This window comes from Sus scrofa, chromosome 17 (assembly GCF_054392235.1).
Source record: "Sus scrofa isolate SSC_HxYL_T2T_F1_AM1 chromosome 17, Sscrofa_HxYL_maternal_Yorkshire_Landrace_v2.0, whole genome shotgun sequence".
Classification (NCBI taxonomy): Eukaryota; Metazoa; Chordata; class Mammalia; order Artiodactyla; family Suidae; genus Sus; species Sus scrofa.
The window spans coordinates 35,284,715-35,299,870 of record NC_139399.1 but is presented as its reverse complement, the minus strand read 5'-3'; the positions used below and the strand labels follow the sequence as shown (position 1 = coordinate 35,299,870).

Below are 15,156 nucleotides of genomic sequence, written 5' to 3'. Positions count from 1 at the left end.
GTATCTGGCACTGCCGCTACAGTGGCTCAGGTCACTACTGTAGTACAGATTTAGTCCCTGGCCAGGGACCTTCTGCATGCTGTTGGTATGGTCAGAAAATAAAATAAAACAACAGCAACAACAATAAAACAAAATAAAATACCTTCCCCAATATAACATATCACCAATCAAGACAGACAAAAGAGTTGTTTTTGCCATTTTGACCTTGAGGCCATACTCACACCTGCTCACCTCATTCTTTAAGGCTGAGTCTCCTCTTTTCTAAAAACCACCTCCTACCTGGAATTACTGGCTTCCTCCCTGAGGTCCCCAAGACACCTGGGATAGTCTTCTATTATGTTCTCATTCCATCATATGATACTTGTTTACAATTCTTTCTCCCCTAGGTTGTGTAACTCTTCCAGCTCCCGGTCTAGGTATTTTAACAAACAGCACCCACTCAATACACATCTTCTGTAAGTTAAACTCGACTTCTGCTACACTGATAACAGAGTGGGTCAGTCCTCAAGGAATTCCTTGATGCCATATTCCGATCACTGGTGGTGGCTTGAAGTCAGAAAACACCTTAAAGAACTAGGAGGGAAACTGATCAGGCTACTCACAGCGCAATGCCCTCAAGGGGCATGATGGGACATTGTCTTGCTGAAAACCTATTTCTGCTCATTATGAACAGAGCGACATCCCCCCAGGCATCCCATCTGTCCTGCTGACACTGAAAGAAAGAGCAGCTGTGTTCAATGGTGTCACTTGGGGGCTTCAGACTTTTCAACTGTTTTCAACCCAAGTCAAAGAGCTTCTCTAGCTTGTTTCCCATCAGATATTCTTTGAGAAAGAATGTGAACCGGCCAGCACGGACCAATTAGAATTAGTGGAAATGTATGTTGACAGTTCTTAGAAATAGATCGTAAGAAGAAGCCATAAACTTTCATAAAAGCAAACCTTTTTCAGAAAGGACCTAAGACGCTGCAAGATGTACCTAAGACCCCATAGCAAATGATGACTGTGAGCTTCTGCTGCACCAGGAAAGAAGGAAAAACAACCTTTCTGACAGGTGTGATGGGTTCTGGGAATGGCTTGCTCCCAAAGGCTGTGGGGCTTTAAGATGGGCCCTGAGCCTTTGAGCCAATGGCCAGAGGTGCAGGCGGGTCTCCAGATACGGCAAAAGAGGAAAATATTTGTCTGGCTGGCTAACACTGCACACAACACACATACTATGTAAGGAGACAAAACGCAAAGTGATTTTTGCATCAGATGACTTGAACTTTCCTCCCAATGACCTCGTGAATACATTCCCCCAAATCTTCAGAAGAGCAACGGTAGCTATAGATCAAAGAAGCGCCCTTACTCTGTATGTGACATTTCAAGAGGAAAAGATGAGAAAGGAGTAGGATGAAGTGACATTAAATTCTATGTGTGAAGTCACCCATGTTGAGGACATGTATTAATTAAATATGGAAAACTCTATTGGAAGCAGATGTATTCTGAATTTAACCACCCTGCCCCCACCCCGGAGAGCTGTATTAGATTTGGGCCCATACATTTCTTAGTGATGATGCAACTAATGCCTTTGGCTGAGATGATGAATATTTCTGTACATAAGTACTGAGCAAAGTGAAGGAAAAGAATCTAAGAGACGGAGAGAATTTCGTTGGTAGTTTTTCGCCGTTGCAAGTTTAGGATCTAAAATTCATAAGCAGAAACAGAAATAATAAAGGTACATATGTATTTACCCTTTTCTTATCACTTCTGGATTCTTTTCTCTTTTTATCTCCTTCCTCACAATAATGCTTTCCATAACTTCACAGTTTTCATAAATATCACCCAATGCATTGGCTGTCAGCTGAGAACTCCCCAGGCCCTGGGCCTTGAACCTAGACATGAGACAATTATAAAAGGATGCTCTGTGAAAACTTCGGAGTCCCCAGTTCCTAATTCCCACAGCACTGAGCTAAGGACTTGAGGCGCAACATACAGGTAATCGCACCTGTCTGCTTCCATCGTGGGTTTAGAAGCTCTACACGCACGCACCCATCCAAATGGCTAAATTGAAAAAGCAGCCCATAACAAGTATAAATAAGAATGGAGCATTCAGAACTCACACGCGGTTGGTAGAAGAGCACACTGATACAAATGGCTTTGGAAAACTCTTGAGCACCATTTACTAACATGGCACATATAACCATCCTACAACGCAACATCTCAGTCTCATTCCTAACTGAAGCACGTCGCGTGTATTCCCCCAAAGACATGCACAAGAATGTTCACAACAACACTATTCAAAAATAGCCCCGGGAGTTCCCATCGTGGCACAGTGGAAACGAATCTGACTAGGAACCACGAGGTTGTGGGTTTGATCCCTGACCTCACTCAGTGGGTTAAGGATCTGACGTTGCCGTGAGCTGTGGCGTAGGTCTCAGACGCAGCTGAGCTTGGATCCTGTGTTGCTGTGGCTGTGGTGTAAGCCAGCAGCTGTAGCTCCTATTCGACCCTTAGCCTGGGACCCTCCATATGTCTTGGGTATAGCCCTAAAAAAGAAAAAAAGCTCCAAACTGGAAACAACTCAAATATCTATCAGCAGTAGAACAGATACACAAAAATTTATGTTGTTTTCGTGGAATGGAATGCATGCTGTATGATGCCAGCTATATAAAGCCCCCAAACAGGCAAAACTAACCCATGGCAATAAAAGTCAGGAAAATGGCTACCCTTGGGCTGTGGTGATTAGATTCGTGACTAGTGGTTACACTTGAGGGCACGGAGAATGTTCTGTGTCTTGATGTGGTGTGTTTACTTTGTGACCATCCCTCTAACTGCAAACGGAGGGGTGTGTTTTCCCTCGTCAGATCCGACTTCAGTGGGGCTTTCTGAGATGCAGCACTAGGTGTGAACGGGTTTCATTCTGAAGCCCCGGGGCAGCTAAATTGGCCCTGGATGTGCAGTTCTTCCCCAGACGGTAAGCCATCGTTCTCCTGATCCTGTGTTCCCACCTCAAGTGAAAGGGTGAAGGGTTGTTCTAGGGCCAGGCAGTCTGAGCATCTTGTGGTTTTGATGTCAACGCTGTGGTATAGCTGCTGGGAAGCTTGGAATTTTCCGGGGATACAGAACCTTCCAGAAGAGGCCAATGGAGGGGACCAACAGCTACCCTGTGGCACTGGGCAGGGCTGGCCAAGGAATGTTTTGAATTCTGTGTCTTGGAGCCGACGGGTAGGGTGGAGCTTCAGGAGCCTGGAAACCCTCAGCCATCCACCTGGGCTGGTGTGTCCCAGTGAGGGGACAGCAGGAGTGACAGAGGCAGAAGAGGGTATGACAGCAGTAAATAGGGGCAGCAGTGGCCTTCGATGATCTGGTCCAGCCAGGATCGCCAGGTACCTGCACACCCAGCCTGAGTCTCATTTCCGAAAGCTGTTTTTGTTTTTGTTTTTTGGCTTTTTAGGGCTGCACCCACGGCATATGGAGGTTCCCAGGCTAGGGATTGAATTGGAGGTGTAGCTGCCGGCCTACACCACAGCCACAGTCATGCGGGATCTGAGCCATGTCTGTGACCTACACCACAGCTCACAGCAACACTGGATCCTTAACCCACTCAGCGAGGTCAGGGATCAAACCCACAACCTCACAGTTCCTAGTGGGATTTGTTTCCGTTGCACCATGACGGGAACTCCCCAAAAGCTGTTCTGATGGATCCCTCTGTTCTACCTGAGGACAAAGGAATCTCTAGAGACCTGTCTCAGCCTGGAGGTGACGGGTCCCGGTGGTGATGGGGGTGGAGCGCGGGTCTACTTCAGGCTGCTGTGTCTGCACATAGACACCCTTCTGCCCACCCAAAGTAGATGGTGAAGTCACGGGGGAAGGAGGGGAAAGTCAAAAGCCTTTTTTTTTTTCCCCATAGTCTTGCCTTTTGGGGGAAGGGGGTGGGGAGAAAAAGGAAATGGGCAGAAGCCTTTGGAGACAATGACAACAAGCAATGTGTCATCTTTCCTCTGGCTTCCCAGCTTCTCTCCGATAAAACGCTAGCGGAGGGCACTGGGCAGATTTTGTCAGCTGCTGTTCTATTGACAAACATCTACCACAGCCTGTCACTCAGAACTGACGGAGGAAACGCGGCTGAAATGTAGAAGGAAGGGTTCGGGTCCCTTTGCTTTGCTAGGGCGGAAGCTTAAGGCCTATTGCACATTTCCAACTTTTTACTTTTTAAAATTTTTTAATTTTTTATCTTTTTAGAGCCACATCGGCAGCCCATGGAAGTTCCTGGGCTGGGGGTTGAATTGGAGCTGCAGCTGCTGGCCTACGCTACAGCCACAGCAACAGGGGATGCGAACCGAGTTTGCCTCCTACACCATAGCTCACGGAAATGCTGGATCCTTAACCCAGGGAGCAAGGCTGGGGCTCGAACCTGGGTCCTCGTGGATACTAGGCAGGTTTGTTACTGCTGAGCCACAAATGGGAACTCCTCAATGTTTCATTCTTTTATGCACCACCTGGGGTCTCCTGATTGCTTTACAAGGGTGACATCTTGTTTCTGCCAGAGGCTTCCGATGCTCCAACACTTTTGCATCTCCAAAGGACTGGCATCTTTCATTTGTCCACTCAACAAACATTTCCCGAGTACAGGCCATATGCCAGACACTATTCTAGACACTGGTAAAAAACAGCACTGAACACAGACTGAAACCCTCTTCTCACAGAGCTTAGCTTCTGCGAGAAGCCAGGGGGAAAATGATGGGTTTCTTGCTGCTTCTAGTGCTGGGAGGCAGAAGGCGTGCAATTAAACAAGGGAATATAGGTCAAATTTTGCACAAGTTCTGCAAATGAAAATAAAGCCAGCTGAGGCGACAGAAGAAATGAGGGTCCAGGGAGTTCCCGTCGTGGCTCAGTGGTTAACGAATCTGACTAGGAACCATGGGGTTGTGGGTTCGATCCCTGGCCTTGCTCAGTGGGTTAAGGATCCGGCATTGCGGTGATCTGTGGTGTAGGTCGCAAACGTGGCTCGGATCCTGCATTGCTGTGGCTGTGGTGTAGGCCAGCGGCTACAGCTCCAATTGGACCCCCAGCCTGGGAACCTCCATATGCCATAGGAGTGGCCCCAGAAAAGGCAAAAAGACAAAAAAAAAAAAAAAAGAAAAAGAAATGAGGGTCCATGGGTGAATGCTTTCTAGAGGAAGGGGATTCTGGGCAGATGGGACAGTAAGGACGAAGATAGAAGTCTGAGTGGTCAGAAGCCAGTGAGGCTGGAGCAGAGATATGTGGGGGGACCCTATAAGAAGAGAGGGGGAGGGCAGGGGAGGGGTGAGATCCTGTAGGGCTGAAGGTCATGGTGATGACTTTGGTTTTATTCTATTTTTTTTTTCTTCTTTTTTGGCTGCCCCAAGGCATATGGAGTTTCCAGGCCAGGGATCAGATTCGAGCCGCAGGTGTGACCCATGTCTCAGGCACGGCAATGCTGGATCTTCAACACACTGTACCTGGCCAGGGATCGAACCCAGGTCCTGGCGTTGCAGAGCCACTGCAGATCCTGGTGTGCCACAGTGAGGACGCCTGACTTTGGTATTAAATGGGAAACTGCTAAAGGGCTTGGCATGGGAGTGACATAATTTGGATTCAGATGAACTAAAGCACGCTCATCCTCTGTGCTGCTCAGGTAACAGCCCAGAGAAGGTGGGTTGGTGCAGGTGGAAGCAGAGGCACCAGGCAGGGGTCTGCTGCAGTGGTGGTGAGGAGTTGTCTGACCCTGGATCTATCTTAAAGGTAGAGCTGCCAGGATTTGGAGCTGGAGAGAAGAGGTATTAGGTGGACGCGAGGCCCAAGCACCTGAAGGCAGGTGGCTGCTGGGATGGGGAGAAGCAGGTTTGTGAAGGGAAACCAAGGGCTCGGCCTCAGTTTCTCTAAGTCTGAGATGCCAAAGGTCAGGCTGAGCAGGCAGCTGGATGCAAGCGTCTAGACGGCAAGAGAGGACCAGCCTAGGGATAGATGGATGGAAGCTGGGAATCGCCAACACACAGATGGTATCGAAGCCACAAGCCTGGAGGGGATCACACAGGGAATAATTACTCTAGTGACCTCTTTGGAAACAAGACATTGTGCTCACCACGTGCTAACACCGTGCTCAGTCCTTTTCAGCTACGACTCCATCGTGCAAACACCTCGGAGGTAAAGCCCCAGTCTTATGTCCATTTTCCTACTGGGGACACTGAGGCACTTACTGGAGAGAGGAGACGGGAGAGTGCGGGGGGGCTCGAGGTACCCCAAGGTGAGGTCAGGGAAACAAGGAACCAGCCAGGAAATAAGAAATGGCAGCTGGCGAGGAGCGAGGAAAAGCAGCATGGTGTCCCTCAAGCCCACAAGTGTCCCTGGAAGAGACAAGAAGGGGGAGGTGACCCCTTGATGGAAATAAAGGGACATCTGCACGTTCACCAAACTGTTTTGAAATCTACTCCCTCCCATTTTGCACGTAGGTAACAAATCCTAGTGGTTCTCTCAGCCACAGAGACTCTGTCACCACCAGCAGCAAATGTTTTCTCTGTTGGTACAGAAGTTGTTGTCGCTGTTGGTTTTTTTTTTTATTTTTTTAAGGGCCGCACCTGTGGCACATGGAAGTTCCCAAGCCAGTGGTCAAATCGGAGCTGCATTTGCCAGTCTACGCCACAGCCACAGCAACACTAGATCCAAGGCTCATCTGCAACATACACCGCAGCTCGCAGCAACTCCGGATCCTTAACCCACTGAGCAAGGCTAGGGATCAAACCCACATCCTGATGGATACTAGCTGGATTCTTAATCTGCTGAGCCACAACAGGAACCCTTGTTTCCCATTTTCGAAAGTCAAGTAAACGCCTTTTAAAATTCATAAACTCAGTGTTAACCAGCTTAGGTTTCAAGAATAAGTGACATTAATCTGAAGGAAAAGAGTTATCATGGAATGCTTACAGTCACCGGTTCAAAGAGATGTTAAGGGTAAAGAGAAATCCTTAGGCTAAAAGTTCCACAAAGTTTGGAACTACTCCGAACACGGGGCAGAAAAATCTCTAATCAAAAATCACTGCGCATCTGTCCGGTTCATGCAGGGAGGAAAAATGAACCCATCAAAGCCAATCACACTGAAGTCAAGGGAATCACAGAATGCCCCGGGGAGGACCATCTGGTCTACCCCCATCGTTTTGTACAGGAGGAGCGCAAACGGAAGGCACAGAGCATTTCCACAGCTGAGGGGGAACACGGTTTCTCCAGAGACGCGGGTGTGGAAGCACCAACCTCCAGCTGCAGGGCGCCTCCCTGAGACAGCCAGCTCTCTCCTCCAAGGAAGGAACCAGTTGGGCTGGTTTGAAACTTGCCTGGACAACCAGAGCCACCTGATTCACCTGCGTCTGCAGGACTCCTCCTGTCCCGGCTCATGACTTGCAAGCAAAATCAGCTCTGTTCATCTCACCCTCACCCTGCGCCAGGCAATCTCAAGCCCATTTCCTGAGCAAAGAGGGAAGTGGATCATGACTCTGGCCTGCGAGGCACCAAGCGTCTGTGCCGTTTTGCAGTGATTATGCTCTGGCCATGACCTCGAGCCCTGCTGGCTATGAACTGCAGCCTCTAAGAGCTGGAAGAGGTTTGGGGGCTTCCCCTCCAGCCTACCCCCCCACCCCAGCCCCGACCTCTGCACCCCCATTCTGCAGAAAAAGCCAGTCCCTAACAACCTGCTTAGACCACGTGTAATACAAGCACAACGGAGAAGCACAACGTAACATGCCTAACCCGTGCGTACACCGCCTCCCCTTTCTTCATCACCTGCAACCGCATCCAATTTCCAATACAATGGATCGCATTTCAGGCTCAGAGCCATGGTACGTGCTGGGGTTTTTCTGACCTGAGAATGCAAAATGAGTCCATCCTCCTTAGTGCTGCCTTGCAACCTTCTGGAGACTGACAGGGGCTACACTGAATTCTACTTTGCACACGGAGGAGCCTGCTGCCTTACTGGTGCCATCACTGTGAGCAGGTGCATATGGCAGGGAGAACTGTAAGTTTCCGGGTTCTGGTGCCAGGAGGAACGCAGAGGAGGCAAAGTTCAAGAGCCTTCAGACGGATTAACGTGAGCACAGACAACCAGGTCCTAGGCCACTCCCACCTCCTACAGAGCTTCTTCTGGAGTGGCCACCACACCCCCAGCTCCCAAACCTGAGGAGCGACCGGAACCACAGTCCTTGTGGCCGACGGGATTCATGTCACCCCATCGCGCGCCTGACGCCTTAGTCGCCTCGGTCACCTGTGGGCTTCGGAGGGTCCCAGGCCATTTTCCAGGCTGACATCTGTCTGCACCATCTCCTGTTTCAGTTCGCCGATCTCCGAGGCGATTGTGTCAATGAGCTGTTCAAAGACAAAAATAGTGTGACGTCAGGAAGTGGAAGAGGCGTGCCCAGAGCTCTGCCACTTCAGCCACTGGGTTAGGAACACCCAGATGATCACCTCTTTAAAAAAAAAAAAAAAAAAATCCTGCCTCTGTGAATTTCCTTTCCCCAGAGGAAAAAAATAGAGCGGGAGGGAACAGCTTCTTCTTAGAAAGAGGAAGCCGTTAGGTTTCGGTATCACCCTAAGACAAAGAATATGACACCCAGTTTGGTTTCTGGATATGAATAAAAAGAGGAATGAACAAATCCAGGCAAAACCAGGCCCCCACACTCATAAGGTCAAAGTGAAAACTCAAAAGGGATGCCCTGGCTTAGAATGTATACCATCCTGGAGTTCCCTGGTGGCTCAGTGGGTAAAGGATCTAGTGTTGTCACTGCTGTGGTACGGGTTCAATCCCTGGAACCTCCACATGCTGTGGCGAGGCCAAAAAAAAAATGTATACTATCCTTATCCTGGTTACAGTGATAAGTCTATTTCAAAAAGAGATAGTTTGCATGTCAACTTCTAATGATTTTAAATTTATTTCTCATATTATTCTTTGCTTTTTTTTTTTTTTTTTTGTCTTTTGTCTTTTCTAGGGCTGCAACCATGGCATATGGAGGTTCCTAGGTTAGGGGTCTAACTGGAGCTGTAGCCACCGGCCTACACCACAACTCACAGCAACGCCGGATCCGTAACCCATTGAGGGAGGCCAGGGATGGTACCTGCAAACCCCGTGGTTCCTAGTCGGATTCGTTAACCACTGAGCCACAACGGGAACTCCTTGATGAAGCGATTGTTAGGAGAAAAGGAAGAGAGAGGGCTGTGTGGGGTTGGAAGTGAGTAAGCAGGTGGGGCAGGGAGCAGTGATGGGGAATTGATGGGAAATATATGCTCTTCTTGAAAGTTTGTGTGGCCTTGCACCCCCCCACCCACACGCCTGGGAAGAGGCTACATGGGACCCAGGAAATTGGTCTGAATCCTTGAGCCCACCTATCCATTCACTCCGCTGAATCTTTCCTGGGGCTAAACAGGCCCTGTGTGGGCAGAACAGCTGTTTTCAAAGTGTCACTGCTCATTAATTCTTTAAAAAATGTACTTAATTTTCCTGCATTATTTATGTCAACGTGTAATAATGTTTTATTTATTTATCTAGTTATCTCTTTCTATTTATTTATTTTTGGCCACTTCCCCAGCATGCAGAAATTCCCAGGCCAGGGATCGAACCTGCACCACAGCTATAACCACTGCCACAGCAGTGACAATGCCAAATCCTTAACCTGCTGAGCCATGAGGGAACTCCTAGATTATTGTTTTAAAATAAATATTTAAAATAAACTTTTTCTTCATCTTATTTTCTCCTTTTTTTCTTTTCTTTTCTTTTCTTTTTTTGAGGGCTGCGCCCATGGCAAATGGAAGTTCCCAGGCTAGGGGCTGAATCGGAGCTACAGCTGCCGGCCTATTCCACAGCCATGTCTGCGACCTACACCACACCTCACAGCAATGCTGGTTCCCCGACCCACTGAGCAAGGCCAGGGATTGAACCTGCATCCTCATGGATGCTAATTGGATTCATCTCTATGCGCCCGAACGGGAACTCCCAGGGGGTCTCCTTTTACACATGCCAGTGGCAGAAATTCAAAAGTCTGGGAGTTTCCTTGCGGCTCAGTGGGATCCAGCGTTTTCACGACTGTGGCTTGCGTCGCTGCTGTGGTGCAGGTTCCATCTCTGGCCGGAATGTGGGAAAACAGGAGCCTTCACATGGTGTGCTGGGGGTGGGGGTGGAGGGGCATGAAGCTACCTTGGAGAGCAAGTTGCAGTATCTTGCTAGGGCTGAAGATACACAGACCTCCCACATATGCACTCAAAAGAAACCCTTGCATATTTCTAAGAATATTGGCCGCACTGCTACTTATAAGAAAACCAAAAATTATCAGTATCTACATGTCCATCAACTGGAGAATGGATAAATGGAGGTAGAGAATACGACACAGCCGTTAAAATTAATGAACCAGAGCTAAACGCATCAACACATACACACACGCAAAAGCTCAAACAAGTTTTCATAAAAGCAAAACAATTAAAAATAAAAAAGGTGAAAGGGATTACATTCAGTACGTGATGTTTAAAACCAGGCAAAACTGTATTATTTAATTACATATAAATATACATAAAGAAAGCTGACTCTAAGATGCTGAATGCGTTATCATCCTGTTCCTTGAGACGAGAAATGGATGGCGGTGTTCACAGGTGGAGGGGCTCAACCACCCCTGACACTGCCTTTCCTTTTTTTTCTTTTTGTCTTTTCTAGGGCCGCTCCCACGGCATATGGAGGTTCCCAGGCTAGCGGTCTAATCGGAGCTGTAGCCGCTAGTCTACACCAGAGCCACAGCAACGTGGGATCCGAGCCACGTCCGCGACCTACACCACAGCTCATAGCAACACCGGATCCTTAACCCACTGAGCAAGGCCAGGGATCATACCCGCATCCTCATGGTTCCTAGTCAGATTCAGTAACCACTGAGCCACAATGGGAACTCCAGACACTTCATTTCTTAAAGTAAAATGGCAAAATGATAAGATTTGAGGGAGCCAGTGAGGTGTGTTTCAGTACTATGTGTGATTTTCTATATGTTTACATACTTCCTCTTCAAAATTATTAGGAAATGAAGAGAAGGGGTGGATGTGCATGAAATGGAAGGACAAAGAGGCGCTGAACAGGGAGTGCGCAGGGTGAACTGAGGGACGTCTGAGTGTCTGGGCAGAGGTCACCCCTCCCATCCTAGGCTCTGCCTGGGGTCCCGGATGGGACAGTCCCACAGCCCACAGGGAACAGACAGGCCTGCCCTGGAGAGGGCCAGCCCCAGCCTCAGGCAAACCTGGAAGAAAGATTCCCAGTCTGGCACATTCCGCCTCCCCACCCTCCATCCCCTTCCCACCCACCACGGTGATTTGAAGGTAAAAGTCCCCAATGGCTTGCCAGATGGCTCTGCCCCAGACACATGCTGCAAACAAAGGTTCTCATGCAGCAGGATGGCAAATCGCGGGTGACACTGATACGGATGGAGGAGGCACAGGGAGTTGTAGAAATCCCGGTAAGGGACCATAGATAGAGAAGGAAACCTATGGAACGTTGGGAGGTCACTATAAGTTAATAATTGCTCAAGAAAGCCATCGGAACAAGGCAGGCTTGTTGACTAGTGGAGGTGGCGGGAGGGAGGGGGGTGTGTGGGGGCAGAATTTGCCTCCGGTCTTTGGGTGGGGGATGGGATGAGGCCTGCATTCAGGTTCAAACCCAGGGCAGGAATTTAAGGACCACCCTTCCGCTGACTTGAATACAGGATACCAAGGAGGGGCTACTACTCCCATAAAGGAAGAGGCGGTCCCACACCGACTCGCCTTGGATGATAAAACTGTAGCCTACCTCATCCTGGGGGCACAGCCTCCTTGACTGCCCATGTGCATCTCTCACAAGTGACCTATCCTAATAAATCTATTTCTTGCCTATCACTTTGTCTCTTGCTGAATTCCTTCTGTGTAGAGGCATAAAGGACCTGAACCTCAGTAAGTCCAGACACTGAGTGAGTGATTCTAATTTAAAATGTGGGTTCAAGTCCCAATCTGGGTCTAGGCTGGGGTCAAGCCATTAGTGCTGTCAGATTGAGCACCCCTTATCTGTAAAGCAGAAAGGGGATGTGGGGACCCCCAGACACACAGGTGGGTGAGGATGGAGGCTGCACCTGCCTGGATGCCTCTGGGGCTGGATGGGGTCTTTTCCAGCCCCTCCATCTCCCTGCCCTGCCCCTTTCCATCCCAACTCACCCATCTGAAGGTACAGATTGACCTGACAAAGGAGCCAAAGGCTGGGACCCCAGAGCCAGGCCTACCTCGGCTTAGACAGGTTAGATGTCCACCAGGCCCTGCGACTGTAGATTCATGTCCACATGGCACTGACTGGACTTTAGCTGTTACCCACATGGTCCCCAGACACATGTGTGTTTGACTGGTTTTCGTTCCTGTAGATGTTTGACCTCATGCCTACGTTCTCGTGTTCTTCCAGACTTCATTCTTTGAGGGCAAAGGCACAGAACTTACCACTCACCTAAGGGAACCCCCATTTTAACCTTAGGTTTAACCTTTTCCCATGGGAAAGCCAACAGCAGCTTCAGTGTAAGTGGGTCTTTTTTTTGTTTGTTTGTTTTTGTTTGGTTTTTTTTTGCTTTTTAGGGCCACACCTGTGGCATATGGAGGTTCCCAGGCTAGGGGTCAAATCAGAGCTGTAGCCGCCGGCCTACACCAGAGCCATAGCAACGCAGGATCCGAGCCACGTCTGCAACCTACACCACAGCTCACAGCAACGCTGGATCCTTAATCCACTAAGCAAGACCAGGGATTGAACCTGTATCTCCATGGACGCTAGTCAGATTCTTTAACTGCTGAGCCATGACGGGAACACCTCAATGTAAGTGTTTTACCAAAGTTAGTGCCACTGTTTCTCCAAAACCACTTATACAACCCAAGACCCCAATACACCCTGATCCCTGCCTAGAATTCCTATAAGGTGGGGGCACTAAGCATCTGCCAAGCTGACCAGCCAGCCCTGCCTTCCACACCCCTGCCTGGCTGCCCAGGACATGTGTGGACCCCTGGGAAGGCAGCCACAGAGCGAAGCAGCTGTAATTCAGTGAACCAGTATGTGAAATGGGGCACCAGGTCCCAGAGCACTGAGTTGGTGACAGAGTAGTTCTTACACCAAAAACACAGCATCTCCAGAAAACTCCATAAGCAGTGATGTGGTCGGGGCTCAGCAGAGTCTGCTCTGATCAAACCAGGGTATCACCTTTATTCATTCTGCCTCTGGGGAGAGAGGTGCAGGGAGAGAGGTCTGCTGGCAGGATGAGCGCTCAGGGGAGCAGGCTTAAGGGAGGGGCACCCAATGACCCCTACACAGAGGTGAAGGAGGCGGGCCAGGGGCTGGTCCCTTCCTCATTCCACTCGGAAAGCCAGGGCCCCAGGGCTCCAAAACAAAGCCTGGATGATTTTCACACCGTCTGGCAGCCAGACCAATGGCAGGAGAATTCCGGAAGCCCCATGTTTTTTCCCTGCGATCACACCCAGGGCTGGGCCTGGACAAGGCTGGACCTGCCGGACTCCAGTGTAGTGCAGGCATCTACACTGATCTGGATCCTTCTGTAGCCATTCTGGGTAATTTCCCGTCAGCAGGAACCTCACCTCCGGAGCCACACTTCCAGCAGGAGGCGGGTACAGCCTGGAGGCAGCTAGTCTGCAGCAAGGAAGGACCTGGTGGTGTGGCCGCATGGGGGAGTGGGGGCGGGGGCAGTTTGGGCTCAGAAAGACCTGACTCCCTCCAGAGCTCATCTCAGCCGTGTCAGCTGAGTCCTCATCCTGGGACCCCCACACTAAGGCTGGTGCTGGGGGAGGAGGGTGGATGATTAAATAGAACTATGAGATTAAAGCATTCTGCAGCATGCACCCAAATGCTCCCAAATTCTCTTCTCAGTGAAACTCTCCATATGAACGGTGATCTGCTATGAAGCAGAGCTGATAAAGCTGACACTTAACACCAATCCATACACCTCACTGCCTGCGGTACAGTGCCAGCATTTTTTTTTTTTTTTTTTTTTTAGGGCCACACTTTGGGTGTATGGAGGTTCCCAGGCTAGGGATCTAATAAGAGCTACAGCTGCTGGCCTACACCACAGCCACAGCAATGCAGGATCCGAGCTGCGTCTGAGAACTACAACACAGCTCACACTCATGACAACGCTGGATCCTTAGCCCACTGAGCGAAGCCAGGGATTGAACCCTCAACCTCACGATTACTAGTTGGATTCGTTTCTACTGAGCCACGATGGGAACTCCCTTGCTGCCTACAAAGAGGCCACTTCATCCCCAGCAGCAGACAGAATCTACAAGAGACCAGTGTTCCCAGACTCCAGTCCCCCCCACCACCCAGTCTGCCCAGAAGTCTCTCATCTCAGACCTGCCCACGAGATGCCAATTTCCCCAACCAACCGCAGGGCAGGACTCCAAATCTTGTTTTCTTTTGGTTAGGGTTAGATAAAAGGAGAAAAATTCTCTTGAAGGTCAAGTAAAAATAAAACAAGAACGTGCTTCCAGAGCAACTTCTGATCCAGTGCTCTTCAAATTCCGGGACTCACTTAGGCCTGTTATCAGGGCTTCTGAAAAGGATGTGTCGCTGATATAGGTGAAGATTTCCAACCTAGGGTGTGGGAAAAGTCAAGGGCTTGGCTCTCAGCCAGGGAATTTCTACTCCCCAAGTACACCGACTTGGCCTTGGGCTGCGATGGGCCTTTACAATCCTACCAGCGCAGACCTACCTCCAGGTCATGGAAAAACTGCTGACCCCACAAGGGCCTGTTCTGTTCGCCTCTGCTGAGCCAGACACTCTTGGTAGGTGCACCCCACGCTAGAGTTTTTCTAAAGCAGTCTGTAAAATAATGGGCATCTTATAAACTTTCCAATGATCTTTGCCCCTAGGAACTGTCACCATGGAAACAGAAAAGTAATGAAGGCTTCATCCCTTTGCTTATAGAGGAGGGTCTGGGACCAATGCTAGAGCATCTTGGGATCTTGCACTTTTCTTTGTTTTGTTTTTTGTATGGTGTGCTACATCTCCCAAGGATGTTTGCACTTATTTTGTGTGTATGGGGCGGGGCGGGGGGGATCAAACACGCACCCCAGCAGTGACAATGCCGGATCTTTCACCTGCTGTGCCACAAGGGAACTCTGGTTTGCACT

At 49.5% G+C, this 15,156-nt stretch overlaps 1 protein-coding gene across 29 annotated transcripts in view; it reads right to left on the bottom strand.

Annotated features, from left to right (window-relative positions):
• The window catches only part of RIN2 (Ras and Rab interactor 2), a 251,143-nt gene that overhangs the window by 62,145 nt on the left and 173,842 nt on the right, over positions 1 to 15,156 (bottom strand). For 13 of the 29 annotated variants that reach the window (XR_014832907.1, XM_085004565.1, XM_085004569.1 and 10 more), the window contains exon 4: positions 8,252 to 8,352. The exons of 6 other annotated variants lie outside the window; for them this stretch is intronic. Coding sequence is in view for 15 of the 23 variants with exons in the window: in XM_085004565.1 (XP_084860691.1) it covers positions 8,252 to 8,352 (101 nt within the window). In the remaining 8 variants the exon portion in view is untranslated. Of the gene's footprint in view, positions 1 to 7,773; positions 8,353 to 15,156 lie in introns of those variants that run through there. 10 more of the 29 variants (XM_085004574.1, XM_085004578.1, XM_085004588.1 and 7 more) reach the window with 2 other exon arrangements.